This window comes from Rattus norvegicus, chromosome 1 (genome assembly GCF_036323735.1).
Source record: "Rattus norvegicus strain BN/NHsdMcwi chromosome 1, GRCr8, whole genome shotgun sequence".
Lineage (NCBI taxonomy): Eukaryota > Metazoa > Chordata > Mammalia > Rodentia > Muridae > Rattus > Rattus norvegicus.
Genome location: NC_086019.1, coordinates 85,724,900 through 85,740,390, shown reverse-complemented (window position 1 = coordinate 85,740,390; position 15,491 = coordinate 85,724,900). Strand labels below are relative to the sequence as shown.

The window sequence follows — 15,491 nt, the reverse complement described above, 5'->3', positions numbered from 1 at the left end:
GAGGCCAGCTTGGTCTGCAGAGTGAGCGAGAACAAGTTCTAGGACAGCCAGTGCTCCACAAAGAAACCCTATCTTGCGGGTGGGGGAGAATCCCTGGGCTGGGGGAGAAAAGTGATTCAGGGATTTTCGTGGAAGTGTGAAGACTAGAATAGGCATGGAGACCTGCTTGTAATCTCAGCACTCAGGAGGTGGGCACGGGACCCCAGAACAAGCTGACTACTAAACTAACTGAAACAAAAAGCCTTGGGTTTAGCCAGAGACCCTGCTTCGGTGTGTGATGTACTGAGTAAGTGAGGAAGGCTCAGTGTCAACCTTTGGCCTCCACACTCTCGTGCATCCATACACAGACCACACACATGTGTCAAAATGAATACGAGAACTTTCTATCCCTCCCCTCTTGGCACTGGGCTTTGAACCCATGACTTGAAACATATCAGACAATCACTCTTTTGCCCATTAATTGATTTATTTTATTCACTTTACTTCTGGATCACTGCCCCCCCCCCATTGTCCCTCCCCTTCTTCTCTGAGAGGGTGGACCCCTGGGTGTCGCCTCCACACACACCCTGGTACATCAGGTCTCTGCAGGGCTAGGCACATCCTCTCCCACTAAGGCCAGACAAGGCAGCCCAGTTAGGGCAACAGATCCCACAGACGGGCAACAGCTGTCGAGACAGCCCCTGCTCCAGTTGTTGGGGGACCCACATGGAGACCAAGCTGTGCATCAAGCACTCAACTTTCTAAACTTCATTCCCAGCTGGTCCCTGGCAGGTTCCAAGCAGGAAGAGCCACACTGTTTTTGTTTTTTTTGTTTTGAATGGGGGAATTTATCTTTTTTTTTTTTTTGGAGCTGGGGACCGAACCCAGGGCCTTGTGCTTGCTAGGCAAGCGCTCTACCACTGAGCTAAATCTCCAACCCCCGAATTTATCTTTTTTTTAAAAAAAATTTTTTATTAACTTGAGTGTTTCTTATTTACATTTCGAGTGTTATTCCCTTTCCCGGTTTCCGGGCAAACATCCCCCTAATCTCTCCCCCTCCTGTTCTTTATGGGTGTTCCCCTCCCCATCCTCCCCCCATTGCCACCCTCCCCCCAACAATCACGTTCACTGAGGGTTCAGTCTTAGCAGGACCAAGGGCTTCCCCTTCCACTGGTGCTCTTACTAGGATATTCATTGCTACCTATGAGGTCAGAGTCCAGGGTCAGTCCATGTATAGTCTTTAGGTAGTGGCTTAGTCCCTGGAAGCTCTGGTTGATTGGCATTATTGTTCATAAGGGGTCTCCAGCTCCTTCAAGCTCTTCCAGTTCTTTCTCTGATTCAACGGGGATTCTTTCTTCAACGGGGGTCCCGTTCTCAGTTCAGTGGTTTGCTGCTGGCATTCGCCTCTGTATTTGCTGTATTCTGGCTGTGTCTCTCAGGAGCGAACTACATCCGGCTCCTGTCGGCCTGCACTTCTTTGCTTCATCCATCTTGTCTAATTGGGTGGCTGTATATGTATGGGCCACATGTGGGGCAGGCTCTGAATGGGTGTTCCTTCTGTGTCTGTTTTAATCTTTGCCTCTCTATTCCCTGCCAAGGGTATTCTTGTCCCCCCCCCCCTTTTTTTTATGAATGAGGCAATTTATTAACCCAGCATCCTTTGTTCTAATGCTTCTTGTTGGCAGCTGCCACCTGTCCGGCGATCCTGTCCAGATCTCTCTGTCCCTGAGGTGTTAGCTTGCGGCCCCCATCTTGGTCCTTTTCCACCATTTTCAGCCCCTCCAGGGCTTGGAGGACCCGGCGGGCCACACTCTTAGAGCCTCTGCTGAAGTGGCTGGGCCTGACACCGTTTCTCTGCCGTCCTCCGTAGATCTTGGTCATGGAACCAACCCCTGCACCACCACGGAGGTACAGGTGCCGTGCTGTGGAAGCAGCTCGTGTGTAGAGCCAGTTCTCATCATATGGGGCAAGCTCTTTATGTTTGGCCAACTTGACTGTGTCCACCCATTCGGGGACTTTCAGCTTCCCAGACTTTTTGAGGAAGGCTGCCAGAGCTCTGACGAACTCCTGCTGGTTAACGTCTTTTACAGTAACTCTAGGCATCCCTCCGCTGCCCACCTAACCCTCCGGGCTCCCGGACTGTGGCGATCAGGCATGTCCGGGCCTGCCGCTCGCAGGTGGCCGAGGCTTCAGGGGGCGGAGCGACCCCGCGCCGGGCTTCCGGAGGTCCCCGGCACGAGCTCTTGGGGCCACATAGCCCGACCCCGTGGCCCCGCGCACAGCCGCGACCCAGAGCTCTTGTTCCCCTTTTAAAGAAGGAGTGAAGCATTCACATTTTGATCATCCGTCTTGAGTTTCATTTGTTCTAGGCATCTAGGGTAATTCAAGCATTTGGGCTAATAGCCACTTATCAATGAGTGCATACCATGTGTGTTTTTCTGTGATTGGGTTACCTCACTCAGGATGATATTTTCCAGTTCCAACCATTTGCCTACGAATTTCATAAAGTCGTTGTTTTTGATAGCTGAGTAATATTCCATTGTGTAGATGTACCACATTTTCTGTATCCATTCCTCTGTTGAAGGGCATCTGGGTTCTTTCCAGCTTCTGGCTATTATAAATAATGAACATAGTGGAGCACGTGTCTTTTTTATATGTTGGGGCATCTTTTGGGTATATGCCCAAGAGAGGTATAGCTGGGTCCTCAGGCAGTTCAATGTCCAATTTTCTGAGGAACCTCCAGACTGATTTCCAGAATGGTTGTACCAGTCTGCAATCCCACCAACAATGGAGGAGTGTTCCTCTTTCTCCACATCCTTGCTAGCATCTGCTGTCATCTGAGTTTTTGATCTTAGCCATTCTCACTGGTGTGAGGTGAAATCTCAGGGTTGTTTTGATTTGCATTTCCCTTATGACTAAAGATGTTGAACATTTCTTTAGGTGTTTCTCAGCCATTCGGCATTCCTCAGCTGTGAATTCTTTGTTTAGCTCTGAACCCCATTTTTTAATAGGGTTATTTGTCTCCCTGCGGTCTAACTTCTTGAGTTCTTTGTATATTTTGGATATAAGCCCTCTATCTGTTGTAGGACTGGTAAAGATCTTTTCCCAATCTGTTGGTTGCCGTTTTGTCCTAACCACAGTGTCCTTTGCCTTACAGAAGCTTTGCAGTTTTATGAGATCCCATTTGTCGATTCTTGATCTTAGAGCATAAGCCATTGGTGTTTTGTTCAGGAAATTTTTTCCAGTGCCCATGTGTTCCAGATGCTTCCCTAGTTTTTCTTCTATTAGTTTGAGTGTATGTGGTTTGATGTGGAGGTCCTTGATCCCCTTGGACTTAAGCTTTGTACAGGGTGATAAGAATAGATCGATCTGCATTCTTCTACATGCTGACCTCCAGTTGAACCAGCACCATTTGCTGAAAATGCTATCTTTTTTCCATTTGATGGTTTTGGCTCCTTTGTCAAAAATCAAGTGCCCATAGGTGTGTGGGTTCATTTCTGGGTATTCAGTTCTGTTCCATTGGTCTATCTGTCTGTCTCTGTACCAATACCATGCAGTTTTTTTTTATCACTATTGCTCTGTAATACTGCTTGAGTTCAGGGATAGTGATTCCCGCAGAAGTCCTTTTATTGTTGAGGATAGTTTTAGCTATCCTGGGTTTTTTGTTATTCAGATGAATTTGCCAATTGTTCTGTCTAACTCTTTGAAGAATTGGATTGGTATTTGGATGGGGATTGCATTGAATCTGTAGATCGCTTTTGGTAGAATGGCCATTTTTACTATATTAATCCTGCCAATCCATGAACATGGGAGATCTTTCCATCTTCTGAGGTCTTCTTCAATTTCTTTCTTCACAGTCTTGAAGTTCTTTTTTTTTTTTTTTTTTTTTTTCGGAGCTGGGGACCGAACCCAGGGCCTTGGGCTTCCTAGGTAAGCGCTCTACCACTGAGCTAAATCCCCAGCCCCCAGAGTCTTGAAGTTCTTATTGTACAGATCTTTTACTTGCTTGGTTAAAGTCACACCGAGGTACTTTATATTATTTGGATCTATAATGAAGGGTGTCGTGTCCCTAATTTCTTTCTCGGCTTGTTTCTCTTTTGTGTAGAGGAAGGCTACTGATTTATTTGAGTTAATTTTATACCCAGCCACTTTGCTGAAGGTGTTTATCAGCTTTAGTAGTTCTCTGGTGGAACTTTTGGGATCACTTAAATATACTATCACATCATCTGCAAATAGTGATATTTTGACTTCTTCTTTACCAATCTGTATCCCCTTGACCTCCTTTTGTTGTCTGATTGCTCTGGCTAGAACTTTAAGAACTATATTGAATAAGTAGGAGAGAGTGGGCAGCCTTGTCTAGTCCCTGATTTTAGTGGGATTGCTTCAAGTTTCTCTCCATTTAGTTTAATGTTAGCAACTGGTTTACTGTATATGGCTTTTACTATGTTTAGGTATGGGCCTTGAATTCCTATTCTTTCCAGGACTTTTATCATGAAGGGGTGTTGGATTTTGTCACGAATTTATCTTTTTAAAAAAGGATTTTTTATTTTATGTGTAGGAGTATTTTTCTGCATGTCTGTATGTGGACCACATGCATGCCTGATGCCCACATAAAGCCAGAAGAGGTTGTGAGCCAACGTGTGGGTACTGGGAACCAAACCTGGATCTTCTGCAGGAGCAGCCCGTGCTGTTAACCCTGAGCTGTCTCTTCAGTCCAAAACTACATTTTTTATATTGCTGTTTTGTTTATTCATTTCAGAGCTCAAGGATGATTTATTACAACTTAAAAGTAGGAACAACAGGTCAGACGGACTGGAAATTGAAGCAGCTGACCCAAGGGGGAAGGTAGAGTCTAAAGCTAGGGCGGAAGAGATGGCTCCGTGGTTAAGTGCATTGGCTCTCCCCCACCCCCTGGAGATCCTGAGTTCAATTCCCAACACCTGCATGGTGGCTCGTGACCCCAGACCAGAATTCAATGCTTTCACAGCTCGATAGCAATCCAGGCATGGCAACCTCCTTGGTGCAAGTGCCACAGACCTCAGACTGAGCACCAGTAATGCAGACTTGAATTCAAACCTCTCACAGAGTACTCTAGACACATGCTACATTCCGTGTAGTATTTTGGAAGCAAAAAGATTGGTATCTGATTCCCTTTTCTGGAGTGCATGGAGACCAAGCACTCATAAAGTAAATCTTAAAGACAGAAAGCCTTGCTCTCTGTAAGCAAACAGGCAGCTACTTGGTGTGTGTGTGTGTGTGTGTGTGTGTGTGTGTGTGTGTGTGTGTGTGTGTGTGTGTGGTGTGTTGTGTGTGCTTGGCTGACTAGGGGAGTTCAGGTACACAGTGTGTGTGTGCAGTGAGTAATCTTAGAGGCCAGACAAGGGCATCAGAGTCCTTGGAACTGGAGTTGCAGGGGGCTGCTGTGTGAGCTGCAAACCGAACCTAGATTCTCTACAAGAGTAGCCAGTACTCTTAACCCTGAGCCATCTCTTTAGCCTGTGAGTAATTAATTCATCTACAAGTCAGGTAGCTCCAAAAGTGGCCAGTGACCACCAGCAGTGACACCAGAGCCGTGGATCGGTTTTCCCTTCAGTCCTCAATGTAACCAGCTCTGTGCTTACTTGGTCTCAGATTTCTGATGTCCAGGAGCGTGAGATGAGGCGTGTCTGCGGGGCGTGTCTGCGGGGCGTGTCTGCGGGGCGTGTCTGCGGTGTAAGCTGCAAGACTAGGGCACTTTGTAAGGGCGAGTAAACCTGTACAGCTTGCGTTGCACACAAAGCAGACTTTTTCAGAAAGAACTGTTTTCCCTCCGTGTTGCAGCTGATCCTTGGAGGAAAAGCAGGAGTCGGGGTGAGAGGGTTAAATCAGCCTGTGCAAAGGCCTTGAGACAAGGATGTGGCTGAGGTCCCTAACTAGAATCTCAATGGTCCCTGTCACTGGGGTGTTGGGAGAAAGTCAGAGGGGCTGTACAGGACCTAGTAGCAGGGATGGGTCATGCTAAGGTTGGGGTTTCGAGCCATGGAGCACTTGACTCAGGCTCTGTTCCATGTTCAAGACTGGCTCATCGTTCCTCTTCAGACGGTGGCCACAGGTCCTCAGTCCGCACACAGAGAGGATGGGGCACTGAGCTTAGCCTATTGGAGGCGCCCAGTGAGGACACAGAAGGTTCCTGGTTATCTTCACCGAGACCTACCCATCACACACAGCAGATTCCGGCTCTAATTCTTTCCAGGAATCCAAGTGCATGAACGCACCATCCATTTAGGGAAATACAAATTTCTTACTGCTTCTTAGGCCTCTGAATCCCTCAGTTGCCAATTCACCCCTGTGAAGTCAAGCAGGGAGTAAATGATTCCAGTTTCATTTTTCTGTGGGAGAATTGCAGCCCATCATCTGCCTGCAGGGTAGGGTACTGACGGGGAACCAGAGGGCTAAGTGGGAAAATGTCCTTATTTGGTCCCTAGTTGAGCGTTGACATATAAACGCCTCTGCTGCTGGTGAGCCATTCTTGGTAGAAGTGGGGAGGTGGAGGGAATGGAGGGAGTAGGTGGGCGTGCCATGGAGTTCATAGGGTGATAAGAAACTAGAGAGAACAATACTTAAATTCTGTGTGAATGAATATCTCCTGTTATCGAATCTGTTCAGCTTTCAAGGAGAAAGTCAGGCTCAGGAATCCTAAACCCTTAAATCATTTGTCCACTTTTACCTTTTTTCCTTTTTTTTTTTTTTTTTTTTTTTTTTTTTGCGGAGCTGGGGATCGAACCCAGGGCCTTGCGCTTCCTAGGCAAGCGCTCTACCACTGAGCTAAATCCCCAACCCCCCTTTTTTCCTTTCTTGATATGGTCTCTCTACGTAGACCTGGCCCTGTCTGTCCTGGAACGCGCTACATAGGCTAGATTGGCCTCGAACCCACAGAGATTTCTTGACTGCTGGCATTAAAGGCAACGCCTGGATTTTTTGTTTTGAGACAACTGCTCTTGTAGCCCAGACTGGCTTCAAACTCCCTAAGTAGCAAGGATAACCTTGAACTCAATCCTTCAGTCTCCTCTTCCCAAATGCTGGGATTAGAGGCTTGGACCACAGGCCCCAGATAATGGGGTGCTAGGGACCCAACCTAGGACTTTATAATATGCTAGGCAAGTCCTCTGCGCCAACTGCGCTACAGCCCAAGCCCCATTCCAGGACTTTCTATAGACCTTTCTGCTGGAAGGCAGCGAGAAGGCGCAAAAAGAGGGGCTGCATGATTTGGGAGTGCGCCGGGGGGGTCTGTCTGTGATGAGACTGTTGGGCCTAACGCGCACACTGGGACTCGCAGTTTCAGTTTTTCAGACTTAGGTCCATTTACTCTGAATCAATTAGGTCTGGGGAGGAGAGATCCATCCCAATTGTCTCCCGATGCGTGCCTGCTCTGCCCCTCCCAGACACGGGTAACTGAATTTCAGTTCCAACCAATTATCTGCCTCGAGCCACCGCCCTGCGGGCTGAACCATTACGGCACAGAGAAGGGACAGCGAGGGGCTCTCAAGTTACTGGTCCCAGGGATGCCGTCTGTGGAGACAACCCCAGGATATAAAGAGAACAGTAGGGAGTCTTGGTTTGGGTCGCGTCGGTGGCCACAGCCTTCGTCGTGCTCTGGAACCTCGGTCTTCGCATCACCCTGCTCCCCCCACGTACTTGGTTTGCTCCGACTCTTGAGGTACTCGGCTGTGCGCACGGCCCCACGCGCAGAGATTGAAGTCCTTGCTGCTAGTGGGTCGGGTCCTCGCTTTGTGCGGGGATGCGACGTGCAGCAATGGCGCTAGCCGTTCGAGTCGTGTATTGGTAAGTCCCAGTGCTACAGTTCCCCCTTTTCCTGCTTTCGGCTCTTTGTGCCAGGGACTCCCTTCTCTGCTCCCCATCCTTTGTGCCAGAAATCCCACTCCCCACCCCCACCCACCCACTCTATCTACCAGGGTCTGGTGGTCGAGTACGATGACTGTATTCCATAGCCAAAGGGAGGGATTTCCAAGCGGGTGGGATGACGGAGGTAACAGAGACTTGAGCCAGATTCCTGGCATCTGCCATCAGAGGCATCTCGCCAGAGAAAGTGGAAACTGGTGCTTGGGTCCCTATTTGAACACGTGACAGCGCTGAGGGAAGGGGAAGGGTAGCATCGGGTTTCTCTGGGGACCTTTACCTTCGACAGTCTGTTTCCCTTCCCCCTCTCTGAGCAGCACTGGGTTAGAGAAGGCTAAAGGCCTGATTTAGGGAAGTCTAAGATACATGTCGTGGTTGGGGGTTGACTCTTAAGCGCTGTTGGGAGGTCTGGGGATGTCCTGTACCTGGATTGTAGTGTGAGTTAGCAGCGGCCGTGCCTCCCTGTGTACATGAAAAAAGGGAGAATTGAGCCACGGAGTGGTGGTGGTGGTGCACACTTTTAATCCCAGCATTTGGAAGCAGAGGCAGGTAGATAGTTCCAGGCCAGCCTGGTCTGCTTGTTAGGGGCAACCAGGGTGATGAGGTGAGACCCTGTGCCCCGAAAAGGAAAAGCAATGTGGGATAGATTGTAGGGGTTAGGATGTAGCTCAGTGGTAGAGTGTCTGCCTGAAATGCACCAGGTTCTGGGGTTCGGTTCCCAGCAATACAAAAAGCAAAACAAAACCAAGAAACTCTTACTGGCCTCTGATCAGTGGGTACTGGTGCTGTTAGCTCCAGTCCTGTCCTTTTCTGGCCTCAGTTTCCCCTTCTGTAGTGTGAAGGGGTGATGATGTTGGTTAGTTACCTGACAGTGCTATAATTGTGCCCCTGCTAAAGGCAAGCATTTTCCATGCTTGCCAGCATTTCTTGATGGCTTTTCCTCCATCTGCGTCTGATACTCAGCTGGCATTCAGTAAGTGATTCCACATTCCTGAAGCCTCTTGAGGGCTCTCTACTCTGTCTCCATTTTACAGGGAGGAAACTGAGGCTGGAAATGAGGCAGGGCCAGCCTGAGGTCTTACAACTGATAACTCTGTAACTTGAATCTGGGTTCCCTGGTCCACTTAGCTGCATGTGGTCTCCCCCCTCCCCCTGCAACTCCCTCGAGGGGTCTGATCATCCCCAGTTATCAGGATGTCCTTCAAAAGCATGCTTTAATATGTTGAGGATCTCACGAGGCCACTGTACCAGATTCCAGGCACAAATGGCCTGAGGTAGGGGATGTGGGGGCAGGGAAAGTTAGGATTCCTGACTGACAGCCAGGCGAGGGAGGGAGTGGGTGGATGAAATTCTACTGAGGCAGCATTTGTCTTAATCTCCTTCCCTCTGTTTCCTTCCCCATTGTCATCTCTATGAAACCTGTGATCTCTTTGCCACACACACCCCCCACACCCCCGCCATCTTGGCTCTCTTGTTTGGGGTGGGCTTTCTTTGTTTCTTTTTTTTTTTTTTTTTGTTTTTTTCCGGAGCTGGGGACCGAACCCAGGGCCTTGCTAGGGCCTTGCTCCTGCTAGGCAAGCGCTCTACCACTGAGCTAAATCCCCAACCCCCTTTCTTTGTATCTCTGCATTGTTGCACACATCTCTCTGTGTGATGAGCTTGCCTTCCCCTCCTTTGAGGGTCTTAGTCACCTGTGCATTCTCATCTGGATCTATCACCTTTGTCTCACTGCTGTTGCCTGCCTCCCTTGGTACCTGTGACCCATGCTCTGCCCCGTGGACTGTGACAACCCTGGATTCACCTGATAGTGGAGCTTGAGGCTATAAGCCCAAGGTGAGTGAGTGACACTTCTCAGGAGTGTCTTGAAGTAGGTCAGGGTGGGTACACCGTCGGGAGCATTTGCTGGGCCCGGCTGTGATAACACCACCCCTACCCTGTACCCTGTTTCCAGTATCTCCAGCTCAAGGAGAAGCTAGAACATGAGTTCCCCGGATGCCTGGACATCGTGAGTCTTAGAATGGGCACAGATCACGCCGTGCCTTGTCTGTCCCTTGGGACTGGGAGGCAGTGGGAATGGGTTAAAGCCAATCCTCTCTGTCCTTACGTTCTTGACTCCCTGGGATGTGATGGAGAAGGTATTCCTAAGAGGTCATCTTAACCCCCCTCTTAATGCCTTCTTTCCTCAGTGTGGCGAGGGGACTCCCCAGGTCACCGGGTTCTTTGAAGTGACGGTAGCCGGGAAGTTGGTTCACTCCAAGAAGGTAAATCAGAGTCCTGCCTCAAAGGGGGTCAGTGTGAGCTGGTCCATTTGTGGAGATTAGTTCAACTCTCCCCTCTCCTCCGCAGAGAGGTGATGGCTACGTGGATACAGAGAGCAAGTTCCGGAAACTGGTGACTGCCATCAAAGCCGCCTTGGCTCAGTGCCAGTGAGCCCTAGAGGCAGGGGTAAGGGAGACTGCTGGAGGGGTGGGGGGGCGCCACCTTGGGTTGTTGTATCTTTCCCTGCGTATGGACTCTCTGAGTGGAGAGTGGGAGATGGCCACATCCCAGGGGTCCCTGGACCTAGGAGGGCTGGGAGTCACACCTGGTAGTAGGTTGCAGAATGGTACTGGGGAGGGGATGGGGCTTGCCTTAAGAGCCCTTCTTGATTCAGGAATGGAAGATGCTAAAGGAAGTCAGGCTTGTGGTTGAGGACTGTGGGTTGTGGTTCAGCTGGTGGAGCGCTCACCTACCATGCAGGAAGCTCAGATTTCCAACTCCAACACACAGTAATACAGGGCTAAAGTGACTTAGGCCTATAATCTCAGCCCTTAGGGAAGGCAGGAATGAGAATTTCCAAGGCTGAGGCAGAAGAATTGCCATGAGTTAGAAGCCATCCAGACCTCACGAGACCATGTCTGAATAAAAGAACAAGGCTGGAGAGATGTCTCAGTGGTTAAGAGCACTGGCTGCTCTTGCAGAGGACATGGGGTCAGTTCCTGGGATTAACAAGGTGGTTCATAATTATCTATAACTCCCGCTCCAGAGGAGCTGACAACCCCTTCTGGCCTCTGAAGGCACGGCACACACATGGTGCACAGACATACATGCAGACTAACACTTCATACACATAAAGAAATTGGCATGGTGGGAAAGGCCTGTGATCCCAACACAGAAGGCAGAGGCAGGAGGATCAAGAATTCAACGTTATGCTTGGCTCCACAGTGAGTGATGCCAGCTACAGCCGTGTCTCTTGCCTAGGTTCAATTCCCAACACCACATGGTGGTTCCCAGTGCTTCCTAACTCCAGTTCAACAGCAAAGTGCTGTTAAAGAGCCCTGGCAGTCTGGTCCTGGGTCACCTTTGCCCCTTGACATGACATGGGGCCATGTGGAAGCAGGCCAAGGACTTGTGCCTAACCTGGTGTCTTCTGGGATACACCCCTGTTCCCTCTTCACAGCACATTCTCAGTTTTATTTTATCAGTACTGGGATTGAACTCTTCTGCCTTACACATGCCCTACCACTGAGCCACGCCCCCAGCCCCTCACTGGGGGATTCTAGGCAGAGGCTCTACCACTGAGCCACGCCCCCAGCCCCTCACTGGGGGATTCTAGGCAGGGGCTCTACCACTGAGCCATGCCCCCAGCCCCTCACTGGAGGATTCTAGGCAGAGGCTCTACCACTGAGCCACGCCCCCAGCTCCTCACTGGGGGATTCTAGGCAGAGGCTCTACCACTGAGCCACGCCCCCAGCCCCTCACTGGGGGATTCTAGGCAGGGGCTCTACCACTGAGCCACGCCCCCAGCCCCTCACTGGGGGATTCTAGGCAGGGGCTCTACCACTGAGCCACGTCCCCAGCCCCTCACTGGGGGATTCTAGGCAGGGGCTCTACTATTGAGCCATGCCCCCAGTCCCTCACTGGGGGATTCTAGGCAGGGGCTCTACCACTGAGCCATGCCCTCAGTCCCTCACTGGGGGATTCTAGGCAGGGGCTCTACTATTGAGCCACGCCCCCAGTCCCTCACTGGGGGATTCTAGGCAGGGGCTCTACTATTGAGCTAGCTTAATTTTTTTTTTTTTTTTTTTTTTTTTTTTTTTTAATTTGAGACAGTTCTGTTGCATTAGCTTGAACTCAGAGGGAAGCCCTGGGTCTCCTTTGGGTTTGTTTTCTTGCTAGTTGTTGCAGATATGCTCTAAACTCAGCCTCCTCTACAACCAGGCAGTACGAGGTGGCCCAGTCTGAGCTAAGTTCTATTTTCTGACTTCACAATCTAGGAGATACTTCCTTCCGGTCTCTCGGCCTTGGTATTAGTTCCTATCCCTTGGCCTAGAATCACGTCCCATTTCCCGTGAACTAGATATCTGCTCTCAGCATGTGAGCATGAGGGATCTAGCTACAGTTTCTGCTCAGCCCCACACGGTGGCTCCTCTGTGAAGGAGCATTTGAGAGGCTGAATTGGGGTGGTTATGACTGCTGGAGTATAGATGCCGACCACAGCTGGCTCAGCCTCTGCTTTTATAAAACCCCTCCTCTGCCTCACAAGCTGACCGTTCTCCCTATTTCTCTGCAGTCCTGAAGGCTCCTGGCCGGCCTTTCTTGGCAGCCGCTTCATGACAGGAAGGACTGAAATGTCTCAAAGACCTGTGGTCTTTCTTCGATGTTCCTGCGGCCACCAAGTCAGGCCAGAGATGGATTCTGTGTGTGGGTGCCTTCCCAGAATCTACCTGTGCACGCACCCCGCCCTGCCCTCCCGCCCTCTTCCTCACCTCTCTCTGAATTCCCCCATGTTTCCTACCTTCCCTCCTGCTTTGGTTTCCCGTCTCCCCCTCAAGACTGCAAGAAGACGGGCAGCCGTGTCGCCAGGTGTTCCTGGTTGAATAAAGGTTGGCCAAGGCAACCTGAGGAAATGTAGTTTATTTTGCCTTGCAGTTTCGGGTCACAATCCTGGATGGGGAATTCAAGGTAGCAGGGTCTTGAAGAAGCTGGTCACATTGTATCTGCAGGCAGAAAGCAGAGAGATGGAGCTGGGTGAAACGGCCCAGCAGGCGAAGGCACTTACTGCCAAGACATAGTCCGAGTTCAGTCCTTGAGACCCACAGACCACATGGCGGAATAAGACAAGCAACCCTGCTGACCTCTGTTGCCTGCTTTGGCACTCTGGAGAGTACACAAACGCACATGCGTGTGAGCCCTCTCTCCTCCCCCCACCTTTCTCTCTCTCTCACACACACATACGCACACACGCACACAGAAAAACTATAATACACAGAGTGGAGAACACATGCTACTGCTCAGCTCCTGTAGTCCAGATCTCCTGACTATGGTCCCATCCACAGTGGTTAAGAGCACTGGCTGTTCTTCCAGAGGACCTGGGTTAAATCCTTATTAACCACAACCATTTATAACTCCAGTTCCAGAGGATCTGACACCTTCTGGCCTTCTCGGGCACTAGGCATGCACATGGTACACATATATGCAGGCAAACCACCGTATATCTTTAGACATACCAAAAGAGGGCATCGGATGCCCATTACAGATGGTTGTGAGTCACCATGTGGTTGCTGGGAATTGAACTCAGGACCTCTGGAAGAGCAGTCAGAGCTCTTAACTCCTGAGCCATTTCTCCAGCCTGATGAAATAATTTTTTTAAAGATTTATTATTTATTTTATATATGTGAATACACTGTTACTGCCTTGAGACACACCAGAAGAGGTGTGTCTCACACACATCAGATCCCATGACAGATGGTCGTGAGCCACCATGTGGTTGCTGGGATTTGAACTCAGGACCTTTGGAAGAGCAGTCAGTACTCTTAACCATCTCTCCAGCCCGAAATAATTTTTTTTTAAAAGATTGTAATTCCTGTAGGAGCCAGAGGGGTCAAAGACACCACAGAAAAACCCATAGAATGGAGCTTATAGGGACTCACAAGAGACTGAACTGACAGGGAGCTTGTGTGGGTCTGATGTCGGTTGTGTGGTTTGTGGAACTCCACAAACAGTGGGAGCAGGAGCTGTCTCTCATCTTTGCTTGCTTTTGGGACCCTTTTCCACCTACTGGATTGCCTCTTCCAGCCTCGATACAAAGATATGTACCTAGTGTTATTGTAACCTGTTAGGCTGTTTGGTTGATACTTTTAGAAGACCTGCTCTTTTCTGTGTGGAAACAGAAGTGGTTGTGGGGGAAAAGGGAGGTGGGGGAGAGGGACTGGGAAGAGAGGAGGGAGGGGAAACTGCCATTGGGGGTGTATTATATGAGAGAAGAATTTTTACAGATGGTTGTGAGCCACCATGTGGTTGCTGGGAATTGAACTCAGGACCTTTGGAAGAGTAGTCGGGTGCTCTTAACCGCTGAGCCATCTCTCCAGCCCTAGAGAAGAATTTTTAAAAAAAGGTTATTCCCCATTGACATAGCTAGATTCCCATCTCCCAGAGGACTCTCAGTTTTGTCAAGCTGACAACTGTCTGGCCTTGAATTTGCTATGTTGTCAAGGACAACCTTAAAGTCTAATCCTTCTGCCTCTACCTGAATGGTCAGACTTCAGGTATCTGTCACCTTACCCCTGTCAGCACATCATTAATCTTGATAGTTATGGTCACACAGATACCTGCTCCATTTATTTTCTCATTCATTCTTCTATTGGGACTCTATGTGTATGTTTTGTTTAAACACCCATGTTCAGTCCTTTTGGTATGCACCAAGACCTTGAATTGCTGGCTCCACAGTGCCATTCTCCCATGGCAAAGGTCACACGAGGACAGTTGTAAAATCCACTTTCTTCTGAATTGAGGGACTTGGTCCTTCCTCTGGTCAGGAAGGACAGGGGAACTGGAAAAGTTTAAATTTTGTGTCTGAAATGGCCCAGATCACACATATTTGGAGAAGAAAAAGAGGACTCAGAGCTCAGGAGGTGACGTGCTTCCCAGCAGTATGAAGACCTGCGTTTGGTCTCCAGCACCCATGTAAAAAGGTAGTTGTCATGGTGTTGGCGCGAGTACCTCCAATTCTGATGGAGAGGTGCAGATCTCTAGGGTGTTGTGAGTCAGCAAGTCCAGCTGAGTTGCTGAGTCCTGGGCTGGGTGAGAGATGTCTCAAAACCCAAGGTGATAGCTGACAAGATGGCTGTGTGTGAAGGTGACTGCTGCTGAACTTGGTTCCTGGAACCCATTTGACCAGCCCTGACTCCACAAGACAAGGTCTTTGAAAAGCAGAACACAAACCTAATGGGGTGGCTGCAGGGAGTCTGTAGGGGTGACTGAGACACCTAGCAGTGGGGGATATGGAGTCCAAACTGGCCACCTCCAGGACACCCAGTGGAGGGATAAGGACAGCAACCCACCCACGATAACTTTTGCCCAAAATGTGTCCTGCTTACAAGATATATAGGGACAAAGATGGGGCAGAGACAGAGGGAATGACCCACCGATGACTGGCCCAAATTGAGACCCATCCCATGGGCAAGCACCAATCCCTGACACTATTAATGATACTCTGTTATGCTTGCAGACAGGAGCCTGACATGGCTGTTCTCAGGAGAAGGGAAGGAGTTTTGGGGGAGGAGATGTAGTTGTGGGGACAGATACTGGGATGCAAAGTGAATAATGGGAAAAAAAAACCCCACAAACCCCAAACA

General features: G+C 49.6%; 2 protein-coding genes across 2 annotated transcripts; one reads left to right on the top strand and one right to left on the bottom strand.

Annotated features, from left to right (window-relative positions):
- Positions 1–1,599: 1,599 nt before the first annotated feature.
- Positions 1,600–2,259, bottom strand: Rps19l3 (ribosomal protein S19-like 3). The gene has a single exon (XM_002728672.7). It carries the CDS (start codon positions 2,080–2,082, stop codon positions 1,645–1,647), a length of 438 nt encoding a protein of 145 aa, XP_002728718.5. The 5' UTR covers positions 2,083–2,259; the 3' UTR covers positions 1,600–1,644.
- A 5,428-nt stretch (positions 2,260–7,687) lies between these two features.
- On the top strand, positions 7,688–12,760 carry Selenow (selenoprotein W). Its single transcript, NM_013027.3, has 6 exons — positions 7,688–7,800; positions 9,684–9,708; positions 9,827–9,880; positions 10,062–10,136; positions 10,222–10,320; positions 12,428–12,760. Exons 1-5 carry the CDS (start codon positions 7,772–7,774, stop codon positions 10,303–10,305), a joined length of 267 nt encoding a protein of 88 aa, NP_037159.4. The 5' UTR covers positions 7,688–7,771; the 3' UTR covers positions 10,306–10,320; positions 12,428–12,760.
- Positions 12,761–15,491: the final 2,731 nt, after the last annotated feature.